Consider the following 22283-nt stretch of genomic DNA (forward strand, 5'->3'; position numbering starts at 1 on the left):
ATTCATAATGTCTGCAGATATTTTTCCATTAAATGTACATGTGTCCATGCACCATTAATCAGACATACAACATACTTCTCTTCACACCAAAGAACTCAGTCAAAAATAAGTCTTAGAGTTTAATGTGTTGTCCTTGACTGTTTTTTTGTCGTTTACATCGTCCTCCAAATAAACTATAACACGAATACTAATACCTGTGAAGCATTATTTCACTGTCACGATTTGAAGGGTGGGTTCACATTTTTTTCAGGTCAGTCTTCATACACTTACATGCATTTTGATAGTACTAATAAATCCTGTAATTATTCCTGCTGTGCATACTGGCCATGACGCGACCCCTTCCTAATGCGATTCCAGTGTAAGAGATGTGAGTGTGAAAACACATCGTCAGTCCGGTCGAAGATAATGTAAGGCATCAACAGTCCCGAGTTGGTCCAGTCAAGTGGGTATCTGCCAAAGTGTGGTCAATTTGGTTTCACTTTTGTTTCACTGGACAGTTTCTTATCTGAGCAGCAGCAGATTAACTTTGGTTAGACTTTGGGATGCATTTTTCTATCCACAGAAAAAAAGCACAAAAAGCACTTATTGATATGGGAGTGTCAATGTTGTTTCAAAGACAGACACGAAAAACTGGAAACTGAACCTTTAACCGTTTTGACTGAGCAGTGGCCTCTAGCACACCGGCTCAGACAAGATGGAACACGTCACGCCGCAGTAGGTGTCTCTGCTTGTGTTTGCATGTATTTCCTATAAGGCTTTTTGCTGAGCTCCGCGTTGCATGTTCTGCTCTGACAGCTCTATCCTCGCCGTCTCCGCTCCCTTCATTCTCAGCTCCAATAATCCTCTGACAGCTGTGTGTTACCTCTCTCTCTCTCTCTCTCTCTCTTTCTCTCTCTCCAGAAAATTATGTTTGGTGTACTTAAAGGCTTCGCTGTACTGCTCCTAAGAGTGGCTCATTTGCTGGAGCGCGCAATCTGCCTCTCTCGACTCTACAGCTCTGTCAACACTCTGCTCAATTACAGCAGCTGATTCTGGGCTGCGCCACTTAACATGAGTCACATTATGCTCAGAAAATGGATTTTATGGCTTGACTCCAAGGTGATGAGAGGGCGATGCACTAGAGGATGGGTGAATCACTGCAATTCCCCTGTGTCCTCTTTACCATCCCTCCATATCTGTGTGGTCAGTGACATCCCGCCCATATGGTCTGTCAGCTGCAGATGTGTGAACTGTATTGGTGGCTGCGTGACCTCAGGGGGTGTAAAACATGACAAGCTCTTTCACACACTCATTTAGCGAAAGCCACAACTTCCTTCCATCTCTTAGCTCATCTTCTGTTGCAAGAGAGGTCGAAGCAATGAAGGAGGAAGAAGGCCAGGGGTCTGAGAAGCTATAGCTTTTTTTTTACAGTGGTGAAAATGACAAGCTGTACGCTCAGAGAAAAGACAAATGAAGATTTGATGGGACGAGAGTGCGAAGGATTCTAGAAGGCTGAAAAGAGAAAGAGATTTATACTGGTATCTTCTACAACTTCTAAAATCACCAGCGTTTTAATCGGTTAACTGGGTGTTTCAGGGCTAGAACACGACTTTTGACATTCGTCTGCAGTTTCTTTACCTGTTGCATCAGATGCTGTTGATGTGACTGTAATTGCCTTTGATACAAAATCCTGCCACACAACATCAGAGCTCAGGTGAAGTTCCCCTTTCACCGCTCCAAGTCACTTACTGAGAAAAGCCCTCACTCTCCCTGGCACAGTGATGATCCTGGTCCTTGATTCCAATGTTTAATGTTGCTGCAAATAAACCGGAGTATGAGGGCATCAGTGGGGTTAGTTGTTGTTTTGCCACGTTTGTCTCAAGTATTGACTGTCAACATAAATCATTTTTGTTGAGATCCAACACAGTGGAATGGCGTGCGAGCGAAGGAAGAGGTGGGGAGAGAGTGAAGAAAAGGGTGAGGATAAAACCGATTAGAATAAGAGGTTTGTGCGCGACGGGAGCAGAGCAGAGAAATAAACAAGAGGAGAAGGGATTAATGAGAGGAAAACACAGGAGAATGGGAGGGAAGCTCACCTATCACCTGAACTCCAAAGAACACAGGTACATCTCAGGTAAGCCTGCAGGAAAATGGAATTAGTGTAAACGGCTTAATATTCAATAACTTTATCCTAATATTCCCTCTCTTCGTGCCCGGTGCACCTTTAACCTCACTGTCTCCGACCTTTGTCATTCATGCCTTGATAGCATGACAATACTGCAATTTACCAAACACCCACAACATCGACTTCGTATGTGAACTGTCACTGTGTTACAATAAAAGCAGCTGACAGACCAACAGAGAAGCCAACATATTCCTGCTTTCTGTGTCTTGATGATCGTGGTGGACAGCGCTGTCTAACATGTGACTCCAAAATCTCCTACAGGGGTTCAGTTTGGTGGAGATGTAGTGACCGCAAAAGGCTATTTTATTTTTTTTTCCTTTATTTGGTCGCCTCTCTGTCCAAAGCAAACTGGTCCTGTATTGCTGAAATCTATTCTTAAACTCTGTGAACCAACAGAGCGCATTGCTGACATGATGGAGAATTTGGCTCCTCTCTATCGACGTCACTACGGCTCAAATCTTTTGACCCACATGAGGAACAAACACATGGAGCCAACTGAACCCCGACCTCTCATCCAGCATCCTGTGAGAAAATCTAAAAGATTCGATATCTATCTTAATATTTCTCTCTGCACGTTTCACTGAAACATGAAACTCTGATGTGTTGATGGTGTTGATGGTGTAGCTCTAACAACTTGTGACCTTGTGATCCAGGATGTTGTTGCACACGCTGGGATTGTGTTGGAGGGGACTGTGCCCCAGTATCTAGATTGGATCTGGACACATCGCCACCTAGAGGTTACCAGCAGTTTTACAGTTGAGAGTCGTGATGCCAAACAGGTAAAAACAGAAATCCAGGAGCTGTTCCTTCTAATGTCGCCTGATCAAGTGCGTGTATATACATGTGTGTTTTTTGTGATTTTGCTCCAGGTATTTGAGGGTGGTTGGGGGTGTAAGACAGAGCTGGTTCTGTCTGGCTGTCAGATCTGCACCTCCATACAAGACCACCGTGAGTTAGTGGATGACATGTGCCGACACATCACAGGTGTGCTATTAGACAACAGTTTCTGCTTCAGACAGCCAGTCTGAACGTATATACACTGCAGCCGAAGTTCGTGTCTATTCAAACAAGCACACTTTAATGTGTGTGTGCATGTCGGTGCTTTTGTGTGGCTGCGTGCTTCAGGTAACTCAGGTGGTAAACTGGCGTGTTGGGATTGCCCCACAGCGTTCCCTGTCTTCATACAGCACCCTTACAATGCCCCAGTGTGTCTGGCCACTGCATCACACCAGGAACAGACACGGTGGACCAACATACTACGAGCTGCAACACAACATCAGAGCTCAGGTATCGTTCTCTAACCACTGTTTCCAAGCGAAAGCCACAAAATGTTTGCACATACTTCAATGCCTTCTTTTAAGTTTGTTTTGCTGACCATTAACCTGATATGGGTTATCTGCTGCCTGTTAGCGCTCTGGTGTGAAGACTCACCGGAATCCAGGGCCTTTTTTGATGCCGTGTCTTCTTTGAAGAAGCTCAAAGAAAACTGTCAAACAGACGTACATCCAATGGGCAATGAGGAAGAGGTGAGACAAGCCATCTGGTATCTCTATCATCTTGTTACGATCTTGTTTTCCCATCCTCTGAACCTCTTTACCTCTCAAAGATCCTCCTCCTGTCCAATTTAAACCACAATACTTTCTTTGTTTCCTTAATGTTCAACTATCTTGCACCTATCTACCAATTATCAGACAAAAGTTTTACTATTTTCACCTTCTAGTGTTGTATGCTGTCACGTATGAGGGCGTTTGCTTTCTTCTTTTCCCATCACAGGAGCCTTGTTGCCCCTCTTATAACACTTCTCTCATCTTTCCACATCTGTCTTTCTTTGCTCCTCAGGTGTTGGTGAGCATGCTGATGGAAGAACTGATGTCCTACCTGAGGGAGCAAGTCTTTCCCAGGATTATTGTACATCACAGCAGCAGGAAGCAAGCCTGGATCAGAGTAGGTGAAAAGAACCGAAAATATAAACCAATGGACAAATGCAGCTTACATGTCTTTCTCTTAACCTATAGTATATGCGTATTTTCTGCTTGTCAGTTGCTGTCTGAGGTCTACAAGAAAGCAAAGCAGCAGGTAAAAGCTGCGATGTCAGCTCTGAAGGAGGAGCTGTCACTTTATCGTTCGGATGTGGGGAAACAGATGCCGGCAGGGCTGGAACAGACCGGTCTGCTGAATGACCACATTGCTCACACAATCACAGGTGTGTGTTTGTGGGTGTGAAGTCAGAAGATGTTAAAAAAAAACAGAGGATGTACTCATCGTCCTGATCATATTTGCTGCTCTGTTTCTTCTCACAATAGAGGACATGTGTGAACCAATGTTACAGTCTCTCCGGTGCACGATCATCCCAAGACTCGACCGCACTCTGCAGGAAGTGGCCACGCCCATCTGTGATGGATTTGCATCAGCCTGGCAATACTTCCTGGAGTCGTGTGATGACATCATAGACCTGGGATCAATGAGCATATCAGTGAAAGATATTAAAAAAGAGGTACAATGGACAGTTATATAATTTAAAGGGAAAAGTGTTATTTCCATTATGTTTTTTTTTAAAGATGCAAAGCAATTATATAGACCAATGGTACCAGGAAAACTCTAAGGTGTCCTAAAATGTTTCAATGAATAAGAGAGAAAAAAAATTATAGAAAATGGTCTTTATCTAACTTTAGCATTTCTTCTTTGACATATCTGCAAATCAAATGAATTTTCATCAAATTAAATCATGTGAAAAGTCAACATCTCTTTGGTTGAACTGCTGGAACTGGTGTCCATGTTGAGGCACTAATACAACAATCTGTGATCATTTTAAACAACCATGAAGGGCTGTGAATCACAGCCCTAGACTCAAAGGTTGTGTCTGCAGATTTTTTTTTTTAACACAAAGTAGCAGCAGATGAATGATTTTTGATAGAAATTTCCCTCAGGTGACAGGTGAGGTGTTTTTATAGTATCTTTAGCCCACTTCATTATTTGTCTGGCAGCTATGCAATTCAAGAACTATGTGATGGTATGTGAAGTCTTTAGGTGGCCTGAGGCATAAAATACTTTAATGGAAGATCATATAATGATTCCTTTAAAATATAAATAATACTTTATAGACATTGATCTCTTATTAACCAACTTCTATTAAACCAGGGGGGAATTTATCATCTGTTCAACATTTTTACACCATATCCAAGGCCTTTTCACAGAGCTGTAAGTTCTAACGGGAACTGCAACAACACTCTGGAGAAAATACCAAAGGCGGCTTAATGTTCTCTGGTGGAAGTGTAGTGAAACTATAATAAGATGTTTTGTATCCGAGGTGCTGACACCGCTGAGTGGCCTCGGGCCAGATGATGGCAGGATGTGGCAGTGTCTGGACAGGCTGGAGCTGAGCTCAGAGGGATGTGCTTGGCTACAGGAAACATGGGGAGTCCAGAGTGGAACATGGAGACCTCTGCTACTCAAAGCCCAAAACGCTCTCTACAAAGTAATTTAACAAACATGTTCATACCTCTCCTAAATTAAGGCTTTTTTTTAACAATGCTACCTTTCACACCCATCTGCTCTTGTCTCTTCCAGGTGGTTGACATCTGTGCTCTGATGTTCTGCAGGTTGGTCTCTCGATATCCATGTAGCTCATCTGACTCTGCTCAGCTCACGGCGGTGCTGTGCAGGGTCAAAGACAGAGTGGTCAAGGTGTGTAACATTACGGGCTTGGGAAAAACACACATCTCAAAATGTTACTGTCACTGTATAATTTTAAACTCTGCACATAATGCAATTAAAACTTTCTTATTTACAGCAGCTGGACACAGCACTGTTGGCTCTTCGATCTCAGCTGATTCTGGAGATGACCCTGCAGATAACACTGTCAGCATTTACACACAGTGTGGGTGAGAAGGTACAGTGCGTGTCTGTACATTTTTTCTGTGTGTGTGTGTCTTGACTTATATATTTTGGTCTTCATTTGTAAAAGTGAATTCCCTTGTTTTAGGATTTGTCTCGTTACGATGCCATGGTGACCTCAGAACAAGCCGTCTTCATCCACCCTGACGCTATCTTCCACTGCATCCTGAGAGACAGCCTGACGTCTTACATCCAGTCAGGTACAGCATGTGAAGACTGACTTTTTCAGTTACTGTTTGGATCAAAACAACCTAACTGCTGTGTGTGTCCCCCCCCCCCCCCCCCCCCCCCACAGTGATGAGGTACTCCCTGCCACGGCAGTTTGTGCCTCTCCCTGTCAGCCCCATTAATCCCTGCAGCTCCGGCTCTGATTTCTCTGAACCAGCGAACGAGCTGCTGCCTCCTGGTGACTGCCAGCAGGACCAAGCCTCAGCAGCCTCTTCCTCAGGATCTGAAACACTCACGCCAAACACCATGTCTGACTGGGATGACACTTTGACCCACTCAGAAAACCACATACTCCCACTTCTTAATGCAGGAGAATATGTACATCTCACTGAGCCATGAAGGAACTGAAGCCCAACACAACAGACTGGAGCGCAGGGTCACAACCTCCACAGATCACACCTCGATCACAGTTGACAACAAATAAATAGGAATGAAACTAATTGTCAGCTACAGTATATTAATGAAATTGGTTTTGTGTTATCAACAGGTATTTTAACCTTATTATGCATATTCATTCAAATGACATCACTTGATCTTTCACTTTGAGCACTGGGAAATTATGTCTGGCATTTCCCACTATTTCATATAGTAAATAAATAATAGATTAATAGAAAAGATTGTTGATTGATAATGAAAATGATCCTTAGTAGCTGCTCTGTGGTATATTGTGGTTCATGAACTCCTACAGTCCAGTAGCCAACTGTGTGTAAACATGCTGGTTTGAGCTACATTATTGTGCTGACACAAATAACATAAAATCTATTTTAGTCCATCGCAAAGCAGGATGTCCTGAGGAGTAACAGGGTAATTGAAAGGACTGAGAAAAAAAGGTCACATATTTTTTTCCCCAAAGGTTCTGCTTTTTTCTTGTGAAATACTGCACGTTCACCTCCAATCCTCCATTCATAGAAACAGTCTGAGAAGAAAAGCAAAATCACTCTCTCTCAAATCACCCGCTGCTGTAAAGTTGAGGGCGAGTATCACTATATTCTTTATTTCTGAACTTCCAGAGGTGTGACAGGCCTGCAGTACATTGATCACCCTGGACACGCCCATGGCTCTCTATCCGCTTCCTATCGACTACAGCTGGAATCTGTTCTTAAAGGGGAGGACAGCAGATGGCAGAAGGAGCCTAATAGTCCAGACGGCTTTATGGGATACGAAAGGTTTTTCATATAAAATAAAACTAATCCGAACCCAAACCTAGAAGCAGCTCCCTGACGGGATGCATTTCACTATGTAAACAGGGACACAGGGAGGCTGGCCTACGACGGTCTTTTGAGAGCAGCGAGTTCCCCTTAAACCAGCCCAGACCTGCCCTTTAATTCAGCCTGCTCCTCCGCCATGTATCCACTGTCGGCATAAGACAACAGCGGGACCCTCAGCCTCCACATCCCCTGCGTCCTTCTCTGTCTGCCGCGTCACTAGCAAGTTTCTCTCCCCTGCCATGCTCCGGGTCACCTCGCTGTTGCCTGCCCTGCTTTTAGTTCTCCTGCCGGGCCTGAGCCGGGGATATTTCCCCGAGGAGCGCTGGAGCCCCGAGTCTCGGCTCCTCGCTCCCCGGGTTGTCATCGCTCTGGTCTGCCGCAACTCGGCGCACTCTCTGCCGCTGTTCCTCGGTGCCATCGAGCGTCTCAACTACCCGAAGGACCGCATTGCGCTGTGGTGAGTGACATTGCTGTAAACTTTAAAAACAAGCACGGAAATACATTATTATCAGAGCGAAAGGCAGACTAAACCATGTTAGAACTTTTCCATAAGTATTTAGGCATATTTTATCAGTAATAAAGTGCGACAGAGTGTGATTTAACGGCAGTCTGGGCTCATTAAAGAAGCGCAGAGACACGTCAAGCCCTTGCAGAAATAAAGTGGAGGAAAACTAGTGAGATGTGGCCAGGTGGGGACGCTGTGTTATTATCAAGATGTAGGAGAAACGCACGAGCGCCTTATCTCCACTGTTAATAAACCAAGTCAGCGGTGAAATGAGTGGAAGTTACAGCGGCCTCGCTCTTCGCGTGCCGAGGCGTTTTATGGTATTTTCCCCGGCGGCGGAGCTCAGAGGGCGGGTAGCGCCGGCGGGGTCGTGCCCATGAAAAGTTCCATTCACTCACAGATCCTGTCTCTGATCACCCCTCCGTTTTTTCCCCTCCACCCACCCCCTTTTTCTTCCCCCTCCCTCTCCCACTTCCACATCTTGGCCTTGAAATGCAGTGCAATGCAGGCTCGACAGGAAACAAAACTAGTATTGTTGTAAAATTAAAAAAAAAAAAAAGATTTTAAAATTGCAACCTGAGCTGTCAAAGTCGTGTATAATCCAGGTACAACAAACTGTGTCTGTGCAGCTGCTTATTAACAGCCTCTGCACGATTTACCTTCCTTTACCTCAAGATGTTTTTCTGTCACCCAGCCCCCAGTCTTCCTTCCAGATTATTCTTGTCTCCAGCATTGTTCTCTTCCTCTTCTCATTTTCATCCTGAGCCACCAGATCTGTTTGTGAAGATTAAATTAATCTTTTCATCAGCATTCAGACCTGACAGGTTAGATTATATATCTGTTCCACCAGCCAAAAAAGGGCAACAGCCTCAAGCAGAAGTTGTGTTTAATGTGACTTTGTGAGTTTGGATTAAATTTAGATATTGTTCACTGTTATGAATTGATTGTTTGATCAAAGAGGCCTCCTCTAAATGTTGAACTGAACCTTTTCAGAGGGAGATAAAATGAGGGATTCATGTGTCCCTGTGTCTCTTTAAACAAGAGTTTTTTTCCCTTGTATTCGAGTCAGAAATTCAGTCTGTGTGCCTGACTCTAACTATGCCCATGTGGCAGCCTGAGCTCAGTTTTCTGTGTGGTTGCTTTGATCTGAAACATGTCTCTTCCCTCTGTGGAAGAACTGATACAATATGTTTTGAAATGCAGCGTGAAAGACATAAACCGAGCTGCTATAGCTGGCTACCTGTTAATACCAGAAGTTATCAGCGTGACAAGTTAAGATGAAGTACTTGGCAAGTGGCAACATGGACACACATGTGTGCTGACTGCCCAGTGGTGAGTGTGTGCTCTGCAGGGACATGCGGGATGGATATTATCATTTCATAAATCTTCCCTTTTCATCCATCTGCCTCTGTCTCAGCTCTCATATCCGTTAGGCATGGTTCTACTGCTGGCATGCAAGCAATCCCAAATATTTACATGAACCCTTTTTATTCACCACCTCTGTTCATTCAAAACTTCACAGCCGTCAGATATGTTTCTCAAACAGAGAGGGAAAGTTGGATAGATGCACACAGAGAGAGAGGAGGAAGATGGATCGGCAAGTCGGTCACATGTAGGTGCGGGGACGGCACTGCTGTGTTAAAACACCACAGTCAGATGGGAAACTAACACCTGCAGCACGCCGACTGTCAGTCACTGCATGACAGGGTTTTCAGTAAATCAGTTTCTCTCATATTTACACATTCTTTCGCTCTCTCGCCCCGTCTGTGTCTCTGCCCCTCCCCGACACACCGAGATTTGTTATGATAACACAGACAGCAGACGAATGCCGCCCCTCCCCTTCTCAGCCCCCATTGTCTTTCTTTGTTCTTCTCTGTCCATGTCTGATGTTAGTGATGTGCAGCTCTGCTCTAATGACCCTCAGAGAATGAAAAGTAGAGCTGCCTAGTAAGTCAATATAATGTTAACATCATAATATAAGATTCATTATCGTCTGGTATTTGGATTTATCGTCAGTTTATCCCAAATGTTGTCTTGTCCAGGTCTTGCTGCACTAAGCTCTAAAGCTGCACTAATCTATATTATTTATACTAACATCAAATGACTATGTGCAGTGTAAAAGGGCTCACTCATAGTGAGGCACCTACAGAGAATTATCACCCGGCTTTGCCGTCCCCTCAGCTCTATGGACCGTTTTAGCATCTTTCAGCTCATTGCTTTGTTTTTTCTGCTTAACACTCCTCTCTCCTCAGTGTTTTCAGTAAGAGAAAACAACAAAAAACTGTAATACCTATACCCGCCCAGCACCAAACATATATATATATATATGTATATGAATATATGTATATATGTATATGTATATATGTATATGTATATATGTATATGTAAGTGTATATATGTGTATATATATATATATATTTTTTTTTTAGGAGTTGTGGAGACCAAAACAGAGCTAGCAGTAGAGTATATTTTGTCTAGAAACCCCAGATGAATACTAATGTTGTTGGACTGGATTGTTGGATTTGTTGCTGGGCAGGTTTTGACAACTTCCACCATAACAGCTTTATAATATGATAATAATTATGTCATATGTCATGTAATCCCACAGGTGAAAAAAAAGAATGAAAATGAAGTGCCAGCTGCAGCTGTGCTACAGTTGATAGACTGTCATATTTCCAATAGTGATTCCCAATATACTGTTATATACTCATACTTACATATTTGTTGGGATGTAATTAACAATTATTTTCATTCCTGACTAATCTCTGACATTTTTCTGATTAATCAATTAATTGTTTAGTCAGAGTCATTAAGTGAAACATTTTCCAGAGTGTAAGGTGGCATCTATACATCCAAAACCTAAAGATGCTGAATATAATGATATAAAACAGAGCGAAGCAGCTATGTGTAAGGTAACATGAGGATGTGATTACGCGTAACTTTGTATGAGTTGGAGTATTGAGTAACTTTTCATGTAGAGACATTAGCTCATTGCAATAAATAGATGGACCAAACCAGAAAACAAAGGGGCTCCTGCTGTTCAAATGCCATTTGAGTGGCAGAATAATAACTGCTGGCAAATATTCATAAATAAGGCAATATCCTGCACATGGATTGCTGTGATGCTCAAAATTCAGTGAGTGTCCCAATGCAACTGAATGAAGGTGGAATTTTATAACAACAGTACAAAGAAACTGTTTTTATGAGGATAAGTCTGATCTTAAGGTCAGTATCAGGACCAATATCATCCCCACATATTGCTGCTTTAATATAAATATATGATAAAAGACTGTATCCATATATCTGCCCATAGGCCAAAGTAAGAGTGGATCTTTGTCTTACAGCATTGATGCAGATCAAAGTGCATGTTATGACTGGCGGTTGTTTTCATCCTCCCACAGGGTGGCGACAGATCACAACATAGATAACACCACAGCCGTCCTGAGAGACTGGCTCATCAAGGTGCAAAATTACTATCACTATGTGGAGTGGAGACCTGAAGATGAACCCAGGTACTGCATGCACGTGTGTGTGTGTGTGTGTGTGTGTGTGTGTGTGTGTGTGTGTGTGTGTGTGTGTGTGTGTGTGTGTGTGTGAGAGATGAACAAGTTACTCAGTTGGTCTGTCTGTGCTTCTCTCAGTGCCTTTGAAGACGAGGTGGGGCCTAAGCATTGGAATAATCTCCGTTATGAACACGTAATGAAGCTCCGTCAGGCAGCGATGGACACCGCCCGCGAGATCTGGGCCGACTACCTCCTGGTATATTATCACCCACTCAACGGCTTCATAAGCTTCCTCTTATTATGTGTCTCGTGCGCAGATAAGTGTTGTAACCTGATTCATAGCACTCGATCAGAAAGCATAGCTCAGTCTATTTTACATAGAAAAGGAAGGACACACAGAGAGTGCCGACCTCCACCAAGGCCATTTATAGCAAATGGTTCGGATCTGCACCAAAATGTAATGGATTCTTCCCTGGCCCATGTCCCATCCCTCCACCAAGTTTGGTGCAAATCGGTTCAGTACTTTTTTATAAGTAATCCTGCTGACAAATAAACACACACAGGTGAAAACATAACCTCCTTGGTGGAGGTAATGAAAATGCCATGTTTTAGGCTGGCAAACATTTTGGATGACTCCTCACTAATTGTTTATTTTAAAAGTTTTAATTTCTTTATAGTTTTAAAATATAATGCAAAGGACAAAATTTGTCTTTTCATTCTTAAATGCAACAACTATGGCACATTCTCATTATCTCTGTGACTCTCTGAGATTCCTCATTATTTAGCCATTCTGGTACAACAGCAGATTTAAATTGATAGTGCAGTTTGTTTTCAGTTCAACTAATGATTAGATTGATTGTAATTTTGAGTGTTGAGGTGTATTGATATATGATTTAAATCATCTGTCAGCCAATCAGAAATGATTTTTTTCAATGGCCATGGGCAAACCTGAATTTTTGTATCTGATGTTGCTTTTGATATTTTAGAGTTTAAAAAAATCAGATCTGTCAATACGTAAACAAACTTTTTATGAGGAGTCTTTAATTCTAGTCTGTAGTTGAAATTTACAGTTAAAAAACAAACTTGAAGAGATGAAGAGATACGTGATGGCAACACTGGCACTGAACCTTAAACATTTTGTTGGCACTTTGCACAAGTGCTCGCTGATTATTGGCATATTGATATATGAGCCAATACCCATGTGTCTGGGATGAGTTAATATCAGCCGATATTTCAGCCTGCCTTCTGGTCATGCTCTAGTAAAAAAAAACATCGGGTCATGTCACACTGGAGAGGTACAGTTTTAAATGTCAGCTGAAGAATGGCCTCAGTTTTAAAATTGGCAGTATGAAATGCAATGGACAAATATTATGGCTGAAAAAATTCTGTTTGTTTTGGGGGCAGCCTTTATTTATTGGAGCTGTTCTTGGTGAGATACACCGAGCCAGACATACACAAGGTTTAAATGTCAAGGTTTGACATTGACAAAACTGTTCTTCGCCGGACATAGAACAGCATTTATTCATAACAAATGCAGTGGCAGTCTGTCGGTAAAGGTTGTTGAAGGTGCAGAGGGGAGCTGCTTATGCTCACACGGCTCTGTGGTCAAACCATTTCGCTGCGGCTCAATCAATCATTTAGTGTCGGTGGGTGACATTTTCTCTCTGCTTGTGTGTGATTGTTGTCAATATTGTGCCCATCTCTTCCATCTGTAGGTGTCTGACTGTGACAACCTGCTCACCAATCAGGATGTGTTGTGGAAACTGATGATGGAGAACAAGACCATTGTAGCTCCCCTGTTGGAGTCCAGGGCTGCATACTCCAACTTCTGGTGCGGCATGACCTCACAGGTACTACACATATTTTCTTCTGCGCTGTTCCGCACTTACACCTGAATACCCGCTTTAGGTACGTCTCAGAGATCCTGCACATCCTTCGGACCAGATTTAACTGTTGTGTATGGAAGAGCTGATACAGCACGGTTGTGGTGTAAATATTCTGCTTTGACTAATGTATTAGCACCTGTGACAGCCAGATGGCAAAGAAAAAATCCTGCGGGGAGTGATCAGAAATTACATTAAATATTAAAAATAGTCAAGGTCACTTTAAAGTCACTACTCCCAGCCAGATGCTTTTAAGTCCCAGTAAGAGTATTAAACAAATGTTACGCATGGGATTGAAATGATGAATAATAATGTCTCTATATACCCATATGAAGTCCAGTATTAAGTCACTGATAGTGAGTAAAATATAAATTTTCATGCACAGCTGCTGAATAATCGGACGCATCTCCTGCCACCTTCATAACACACAAATATAATCTCGAAGGAATTTTACACTCGATTATTTTTTTCTTATGCAAGAGGAAATCGAGTTTGGGAAATAATTCACTTTAGAAACGCTTCAAATGAGTCAATTTGAAAGAACAGGAGAGATGTTTTCTGCTGTATGGCTGTGGTAAATGTGATTTGTAAATGAAAGTAAATGATTTGCTTTGTCTCATAGGAGAACTGAAACTTGCCTGATCTGATAACACATGATTCAACTCTGATAAAAGTTGATGACATTAGTAGATCATATGGCTGCTGTTTGCGTTGCTGACAAAGACTAGAGGCCATCGTGTCTTTAAATGAATGTATGCCTCATAAGTCATTTAAATTAATGTTATTTAAAAAAAAAAAACTTTTTGATATTCGGACAGTATGACAGTAAAAACCATTATCTTGAATATGCAGACACACACATAGTTGTGTGGGCATGCTTTTGACTAATCAAACTTGCATATCTGATGTATCACGCATGCCGTCTGTGATCTATTTCTGTCTCGGCAGGATGCCTTCGAGTACTCATCTTTGCTTCTTTTCAAATCAGAGTAGACATTCAGACATTGTCTATCCTCCAGCCCAAAATAAACCAACTTCAACCCAGTGTCTGCCTCTGATTCCTCCACAGAACATTTTCTTCATTGACGGTTAATAGGCCTGTAGCCAAAAGGCAATAAGCAACGTCTGTCAATGTCTGTATTACTCTGTGCTACTTTATTACATTTTTTTTTTAAACTCTCGCAATAAAAATCTATGCTTTTTTTTTTTTAAATTAATTTAGTAGGCTCAGACTTTGGGCAGCCAATTTTCTCAATAAAGTCTTAGTTAAATCCCTCAAATGAAGTTCCACCCTGACAGTTTTTTATTTCATGTGGAAAATTGTTTGTGTGCGCTCCCTGCAGGGTTACTACAAGCGTACTCCCGCCTACATGCCCATCCGTAAGCTAGAGCGCCGTGGTTGTTTTGCTGTACCGATGGTCCACTCTACCTACTTGGTGGACCTACGGAAAGAGGCCTCCCGTCAGCTGGCTTTTTATCCACCACACCCAGAGTATAACTGGGCCCTGGATGATGTCATCGTCTTTGCCTACTCAGCTCGCATGGCAGGTGAGATGAATGCAAGGGAGACAGACTCATTATCTGGAGGTTAAGGTGTCAAACGTCTCTCTGGACGTGCTCCAGATGTGTGTTTAACCATTCTTTGCCTTTCTTTTTCTCTTTCTTCAGATGTGCAGATGTATGTGTGCAACAAAGAAACATATGGGTATTTCCCAGTGCCCATGCGCTCCCACGCTACCCTGCAGGATGAGGCAGAGAGCTTCTTGCATACACAGCTTGAGGTCATGGGTGAGTCAAGAGGTCAAAGAGTGCTCAGACAAGACCAGAATGTTTTCTTTGTGCTCTGCAATTTTAGCAAAAGAGTGCAAGTTCACTTGTGATGAAGCACGTTAACAGACATGAGGCTGTGAGCATCATAGTGCAATAAAAGTGTGTTGGTTTCAGATTGATGGATCCGTTGTCACTCCAGCCGTCTTTTGCTTGCAGTGGCATGTTGTGTTGCATTTAATGGATTTTTTCATCTTGCGCTTAGAAAACATCCTTAACTCAAACTGAATGTTGTTTTCTTGCTGTAGCAAGAAGTAGCCAAAAGTTGTAAATTAATATTGAGTCATAGAGTTAATTAAGCATGTCGTTTTTTAGGCAGAAATGTACAGTATATTGTATTGACCTTGTCCACTTCTGCTACACCACCAAATTACTTCAGCCAAAATGTTTCTGCAGCCAGTTTTTTATTTATTTAAGCTTTTGGCATGATAAGCATGGAAAGCTACTCAGATGAAACATACAGTGCAACAGGAGGGGAACCAGAGTGTGAGTGAGAAATCTTGTGCCATTAAAATGCAAAGGAACTGCAGCGACAGATTAGGCGCGACTGTAATTGACTTTAATTCATAGACTCCAAAAATAGATTAGATGTTATCAGAATTATCAGGTTATGTGCTACTGAAACTGACTCTTGTTAATTTCATTTTGTCACTGTGAAGGAATTTTTTCCTTCTTCAGGTCTTTAGTTAGTTTAGGATAGTGAGACTCATACTCAAGCCCTGAAAGCAGTCGTTCATTGTCTGTCTCGAGGATAGCTGGGAAGACACTGATAGGGGTCCAGCTGGCCCAGTCCCCAATGATAGTTAGCATAGCAACCAAGGTCATAATGATATCATGGACTGAGAATCCAGTCTAAGGAGGGAATGGTCATAAACCAGGGACAGACCGTCTTTCCTTGAGATTCCTCATATAAAGAGTCTTAGGTAACACGGGTTAATGTTTATGATTTGGTACCCAATAGAAACTTTACAAATGTATGGCTTGATGCTGTGGTCCCATATCCTTATATGGACATGTGGTAAGTTTTATGTGAGTCCTGTAAGGGTTAAATGCGCCCCGTGCAGGGACGATGACCTTCTGCATCGGGTGGCATCACACAGTGTTCTCCTCGATGCACTGAGCTTCAGTGAATCCTTCTGCTGAAGACATCTGGGTCTCCTGAAGCTTCTTTTATCACGAGTTGATCCACTTACAGATTTCCATTACGATCACAGCATAATATCCAACTGTATACACATATTCTTTGAACAGTTGAGGAAACAGCAAAAGGGTGGGCTGCGAATCCTACACAATGAATAATGATAATGACCATTCTAATATCTGTATACTTATACTATAGCTTTTGAAAACAGAGCAAAAGTTAAACTATGGCTCTTTGAGGGAGCACCCTGTGGTTCCCTGCAAGACATTTTGGGAGCCCTTATTCCAACACATTTCACATTCTCTTTTTAACCTTCCCCCCTTTTTTCTTTGAAAGTGAAAAATCCTCCGTTGGAGCCCTCCAGCTTCCTGTCTCTTCCTCCCAAGCAGCCTAACAAGATGGGCTTTGATGAGGTACACACACTATCTCTTACACACACATATACACAATAACCAAAGCATGTGTGTGAGAAATCTCCTTTTTTGTGCACCCAGGTGTTCATGATAAATCTGGTGCGGAGATCTGACCGTCGTGAGCGAATGCTAAGAACCCTGTACGAGCAGGAGCTCAGCTGTAAGGTTGTTGCTGCTGTGGATGGCAAGTACGTTTCTCATCTTCCTTCTCCCCCACTGCCTGTGTCTTCCTGCTTTGTGCCTCTGCAACATGCGGTGTAGATTGATGTAGGCAGGCAGGGCTGAGACAAACAACCAGGTGAAAAGCAGTGGGATGCTTGCTGTCATCTAAAGATACCCTGAACACATCGTTTTAGCCCGTCGGGGTAAAATCCAATTCTAATCTTTATGTAGCCCAGTCTGTCATTAGGGTGTGTTGTGTTTTACATAACTGGTTGTGTCTTCTCAGCTCCCGCATGGCTTTTGTTACATTTGTATTGTAAATTCAGCCCTTTGCCTCCCATTTCTCACATAACTTATTGTTTCCACATCTGAACCCCTTCTCTTTCTCTCAGAGCGCTGAACAAGTCTGAGATAGAGTCTATGGGGATTAAGATGCTGCCGGGGTACAAAGACCCTTATCATGGTCGACCTCTCACCAAGGGTGAACTGGGTTGTTTCCTCTCTCATTACAACATCTGGAAGGAGGTGAGACGCTCAGACAGGCCTCGGGCCTCTCGGTCTACCTGTACATGGCAGATAACGTTTACTACTGAAACACACAGTAACTCAGCTTCTGTGAGGAAAGGAAGCTTGTTTTATTTCTTCTAATAAATGTACTAATCTTTTGTGAAAATACGTTTTTTAGCAACAAGAAATGTGGTACTCCTCTGGATAGTTTTGTTATAGTTTAACTGCACTGTTTTTCAGAAGTCCAAAATGAACACAAAGAATAAGAACACAAAGAGTAAAATGTTGTAGCCACTACTTCTGTATTTTTATAAATTCTGATCAAAAGAGTCCAAGATTTATTAAAACCGGTAAAGGATTTAAGAACCTTTGCCATCATACTAACGCTTGATCACACTGTAAATAGTACAGTCAGGCTCATCAGCCTCTCAGCAGCATTGTAATGCTCTAAATCCATATATGTGTGTGTTTAGATAGCAGACCGTGGTCTGCAAACCTCCCTGGTCATCGAGGACGACCTCCGCTTCGAGGTGTTCTTCAGACGTCGTCTCCAGACTCTGCTGCAGGAGGTGACGACGCACAAGCTGGACTGGGATCTCATGTGAGTCATGCTTCAGTGAACGGAAGGAAAACACGATGTAGTAAACAGAGCGGATTATCGTCCCCCTACGGTGAAATCCGTCCATCTGTCACACATGATATCTCAGACACCAGTGTTCAGATGCTGAAAACACTTGTAGAAATAATGCATCTTGTCATCCCACTACAAAGCACTGTGCTCCAGCATTTTCACATTTACAGTGAGACATGCAAAGGGCTGGTGTCACAGAAGAGCAAGGTGGAGGAGCAGCCCTGTTGATTTTCTGCACAGACGGTGTTAGACGGGCATGAAAGAAGGTTACTTAATAAAAAGTCTAAGGTACAAGTCGGTGTACATTAAAATATACACAGTGAAAGTAACTGTGATTTCCAAGGACGTTTTTGACAGCACCACTAACAGCAGTCTGAGGCTAAACATGAGGCTTTGGAGAAACAACACTTGTGGACTTGAAGTCAGTTTTTGATGAATTAAAGAACTATAATGCAGCGTTTTGCTTCTTTGACTGACTGCAGGGGCTCATGGATATTGTATGATTTAGAGCCATCCACCATAGCAAACTCTCTCGCAAACAAAACAAACATTATTTCTCAGGATCACAGTTGAAATAAGTAAAACTGAAGGTCATAATCTAAACCAATAGTATTGTTACTCCATTGTTCCTATATTAAATAATATTGAGGATATCATTAAAACAACATTTTTGGTAGAAATCTACTCTGAGAAAAATTACTTCCTGAAGCTGCAGCAGTATATAAGTAAATAAATAAAATTGGATGGTCCAACACAACTAATACAGTAGCTATCTCCGTTTTTGGACTCTCCAGGTTCGCCATCGTTGAGTGAAACACAATATTTTTTATATGAGTGTATGATTTTGGTCCAAAATATTGGCGTTATAAATGCTGTTTGACTGGGTCCCTAATTTTGTGCTTGTAATATTTTGTTATCTTCCCCTTGCCCTTACACTCTTGTACAGTTACATCGGACGGAAGCGCATGCAGGTGGACCATTCGGAGAAGTCTGTGCCCAACATACACAATCTGGTGGAAGCTGACTATTCCTACTGGACGCTAGGCTACATGTTGTCGTTACGCGGCGCTCAGAAGCTCCTCAGGGTCGATCCTCTGAGCAAGATACTTCCTGTCGATGAGTTCCTCCCTGTAATGTACGACAAGCATCCAGTGTGAGTATAACCATTTCACTCTGTTCCTCTTATCCACTCTCTCTCTTCCTTTTGATTCTGTCTTGTAGCGCTCTTTTCAATCTAATCACGTCCCCAAATTCCTCACTCATCAGTTCAGAGTACATGGACTACTTCGAGCGTCGGGACCTGCACGCGTTTTCTGCCGAGCCTCTCCTTGTTTATCCAACCCATTACACAGGAGACCCCGGCTACGTCAGTGACACGGAGACGTCGGTGGTCTGGGACAACGAGAAGGTCAAAACCGACTGGGACCGAGCCAAGTCGAGGAAAACTCAGGAGCAGGAGGAGCTGAGCTTCGAGGCTCAGAACTCTGACGTACTGCAGTCTGACCTGGAGAACTGGAGCGCACGGGACGAGCTGTGATGAAGAAGAGAGGACGTGAGGGGGAGTGAGAGCAAACTCTGGTGTACAGAGATAAGGATGAGGGCGATAGAACAAAGCTGTGATCGTGGGGGAAATGGATAAGAGGGAAGGAATATAACAGAAAGCAGAAGAGGGAGGAAAGGCAGAGTAGATGGGCACAAGGCTGATAAGGGACAATTGCTTTTCCTTGTACATTTCTCTCTCCACTATTTGATCTCTCTCTTAAAAGAGCAGGTTAGATGTAGTGTTAACTCTTGAAGAGTCAGCAAGCAGCTTTTGTTTTATTTATTGCATCCAACGTACATCCCTTGACCACAGCCTGGTCCATTAATAGTCCCATTGTTTTTATTATAATTTTCAGACTTCTTCCGTACAGTATTTTAAATAAATTCCCATTATGTGATTTTACTAAATTTTCAGATATGCAGTGTTCCTCTAACATGTCAACTGTCCAGTATAATTTCACAAGCTACAGTATGTTTTCAGTTTAAAATGGGAGCGTCCAAAGTATTACATTTATTACATCTCTTTTTGGACTAACTAAAAAAGTCTCAAGGAAGAAAACAGAGTCGCTGAAACATTGCCTTTGCTGTAGAGTGCTGTATTCTCTCTCAGTGGTTCCCAACCTGGCTATTGAAACAAAGTAATCAATACTTGCTACACCTTATCACCAAGAAGTATAACTTTGTGTAGAAGAAAAATGTCTTTCTGCTCTCGCCTTCTGTTAATCATCTTGTGATACCTTGTTGGGGTCCCGACCCCCAGGTTGGAAACCACTACTGTCTTCTTCTTCTCATCTTCTAGTGGCTCCTGTTTAGTGTAACTCCTAGTAGCTTGTGTTATTTATTATACATTTTTTGAGGTTGTTTCTTAATCTTAACCAATCTTTTCATTCATGAATGTACCAGTGTTTGCCTTTATTTTACCTTGACGCTTTTACAACAGCAGTTTGGTTTAGTGTTTCAGGGTTTTTCCCCCTCACTAAATATTGCAGTTTTGACCTAAACTTGCAGCTTTTGTTGCATTTTGTTTGGTAAAGATCAGAAAAACAAAATGGATATATTTCACTTTTCATGTTTTGTCTCTCCTCTGTGTACAAAGTGTGTCTTTTATACCAAAGAACGAATAAAAACTTTTATGATGAACGACTTGTTTTGGTTGTATATTTTTGTTTAACAGAACTTAGCTCCGGCTAAAAAGGGGCTAGACTCGAGCAACAGTGTCTCAAAGCTCAGTTAAAAGTACATGGTAGCACTGTAAAAATTCTAGGTTCATTTGTAGCCAGAGCTCCAGTGGCTAAAACATCAAGACACTCTGTTCACTGCTCCCTTTTCTGCCACACAACAGTTTTATTTTAGCACAGACATCAATGTCCCACAACCCAGTTGAGACGTTTCTTTTAATTAGTGCCTGCTGGTGTTTTCCTTCCCTGCCGGTACATAATGGTCAGTTTGGCCGCCATCACTCCTCCTTCACTGTGTTTTCACAGACGATCTGTTATTCACTGCTGACCTGTGAAGCACGACCCTGTTTATTCTGACTCTTGTACACTTTCATGGTATTCGTGTCCAGCATAATGTTTTGTTACTTGCTGTTTTTTTCTCAATCGCTTTGATGCAGTTCACTAATCAGAAATGTCCTTCTCTCTCCTTCTCCTTCTCTTTTAATGCAGTTCTCAAAACAGGTCATGCTTTTCTAATCACCTCTGCAAAAGCCAATCGAAACCTTGCTCACGTGTTATAAAATGCAAAGTCAGTGAGTCACTTTAACATTGTCACGAAAGAATGAGAGAGCGGCTACTTCAGCATTATTACTGCACTTTAGAACACAGTATGGAAATTTACATACGAGCATATTGAAGACAGACAAGACCAAAGCTTTAGATTTAGAACGACAGTGTGTACATGGTATATCCAAACATTTACTATAATGAAAAAAGTGTTTGGCATTTGATGCAAATAATATATATAATAATGATATTTTCAAGTTTTGAAAAAAAAAAAAAAAAAAGACCTAATTTAGAAAATGAGTGAGAGGTCTGTCATTCTGACTGAGGAACATACAAACGGTTTTTATGAGTTTTCAGAGTCAGATGAGAACTGCATCAACACAATGACAAAATGTCTTCAGTAGTGAAATATGTGTGGACACAATGGCAGTTTGTGCTAAAACAATGAGAAATGCTAATGTGCGTGGGGAAATAATGAACTGTTTGGAGACTTGCATTGAGAGTGGTGAGAATTATGTTCCTGATGTGTGAATTGCATCAAAGTGATTAAGAAAAACTGTAAAAATGTGTCTTGTGTGTTTAATCTCTGCGTAGGAAGAAGTCTGTACATAACGTTTTACATTTACTTTAACCAATTATTTTTTCACTTTTTTTTTTTTAACCTGTTACATGATCTCGATGACTGATAGGAGAAGCTGCTAATGCCAGCATGCTAACATACAGTAGCATGCTAACATTTGCTAATTAACACTAAACACAATGGGGGATTGAGGATTATTTTCTTCTTTCTTATAATTCATCTTGAGGGGAACACGACTAAAAAGCTTTGGCTTGTGTTGTATGTGTTTGCTCACATGTCCACAGTATGTTTATTGCGTCACAGGTGGCCCATGTGTGTGTGTGTGTGTGTGTGTGTGTGCGCGCACGCATCCACGTGTGACTCAGACTAAT

At 42.1% G+C, this 22283-nt stretch overlaps 2 protein-coding genes across 6 annotated transcripts; both read left to right on the forward strand.

Moving 5' to 3' along the window:
- The first annotated feature begins 1936 nt into the window (after positions 1 to 1936).
- On the forward strand, positions 1937 to 6901 carry LOC111665516 (protein Niban 1-like). 5 transcript variants are annotated; one of them, XR_015438104.1, is made up of 14 exons: positions 1937 to 2113; positions 2561 to 2688; positions 2818 to 2943; positions 3034 to 3148; positions 3290 to 3451; positions 3575 to 3690; positions 4004 to 4108; positions 4205 to 4367; positions 4468 to 4658; positions 5472 to 5639; positions 5732 to 5848; positions 5955 to 6045; positions 6147 to 6258; positions 6354 to 6440. XR_015438104.1 is itself a non-coding variant. In XM_087177775.1 (14 exons), the coding sequence occupies exons 1-14, from the start codon at positions 2038 to 2040 to the stop codon at positions 6623 to 6625; spliced, it is 1947 nt and encodes a 648-aa protein (XP_087033901.1). In that variant the 5' UTR covers positions 1941 to 2037; the 3' UTR covers positions 6626 to 6901. The 5 variants fall into 5 exon arrangements, 4 of the variants coding, with proteins under 4 accessions (XP_087033901.1, XP_023276324.2, XP_087033900.1 ...); XM_087177775.1 differs by having other exon boundaries at positions 1941 to 2113; positions 5958 to 6053; positions 6354 to 6901; XM_023420556.2 differs by having other exon boundaries at positions 1941 to 2113; positions 3332 to 3451; positions 5955 to 6053; positions 6354 to 6901.
- Positions 6902 to 6997: 96 nt separating this feature from the next.
- Positions 6998 to 20748, forward strand: LOC111665574 (procollagen galactosyltransferase 1). Its single transcript, XM_023420623.2, has 12 exons — positions 6998 to 7951; positions 11401 to 11511; positions 11641 to 11758; positions 13218 to 13352; positions 14729 to 14933; positions 15054 to 15173; positions 16690 to 16766; positions 16848 to 16954; positions 17321 to 17453; positions 17909 to 18036; positions 19013 to 19219; positions 19333 to 20748. The coding sequence occupies exons 1-12, from the start codon at positions 7734 to 7736 to the stop codon at positions 19601 to 19603; spliced, it is 1830 nt and encodes a 609-aa protein (XP_023276391.1). The 5' UTR covers positions 6998 to 7733; the 3' UTR covers positions 19604 to 20748.
- The last annotated feature ends 1535 nt before the right edge of the window (positions 20749 to 22283 follow it).

Source organism: Seriola lalandi, unplaced genomic scaffold (genome assembly GCF_002814215.2).
Source record: "Seriola lalandi dorsalis isolate HSWRI2012SDOR001 ecotype SW California unplaced genomic scaffold, Sedor1 jcf7180002054654, whole genome shotgun sequence".
Lineage (NCBI taxonomy): Eukaryota > Metazoa > Chordata > Actinopteri > Carangiformes > Carangidae > Seriola > Seriola lalandi.

Excerpts from the sequence above, each read along its gene's own strand:
- LOC111665516 (XM_087177774.1), top strand. The coding sequence starts at position 2,038 with ATGAGAGGAAAACACAGGAGAATGGGAGGGAAGCTCACCTATCACCTG. Across the intron at positions 3,452-3,574 it reads AACACAACATCAGAGCTCAG|CGCTCTGGTGTGAAGACTCA; the intron begins GTATCGTTCTCT and ends GCTGCCTGTTAG. Across the intron at positions 4,109-4,204 it reads GGAAGCAAGCCTGGATCAGA|TTGCTGTCTGAGGTCTACAA; the intron begins GTAGGTGAAAAG and ends TCTGCTTGTCAG.
- LOC111665574 (XM_023420623.2), top strand. The coding sequence starts at position 7,734 with ATGCTCCGGGTCACCTCGCTGTTGCCTGCCCTGCTTTTAGTTCTCCTG. Across the intron at positions 16,955-17,320 it reads GTTGCTGCTGTGGATGGCAA|AGCGCTGAACAAGTCTGAGA; the intron begins GTACGTTTCTCA and ends TCTTTCTCTCAG. Across the intron at positions 18,037-19,012 it reads AAGCTGGACTGGGATCTCAT|TTACATCGGACGGAAGCGCA; the intron begins GTGAGTCATGCT and ends ACTCTTGTACAG.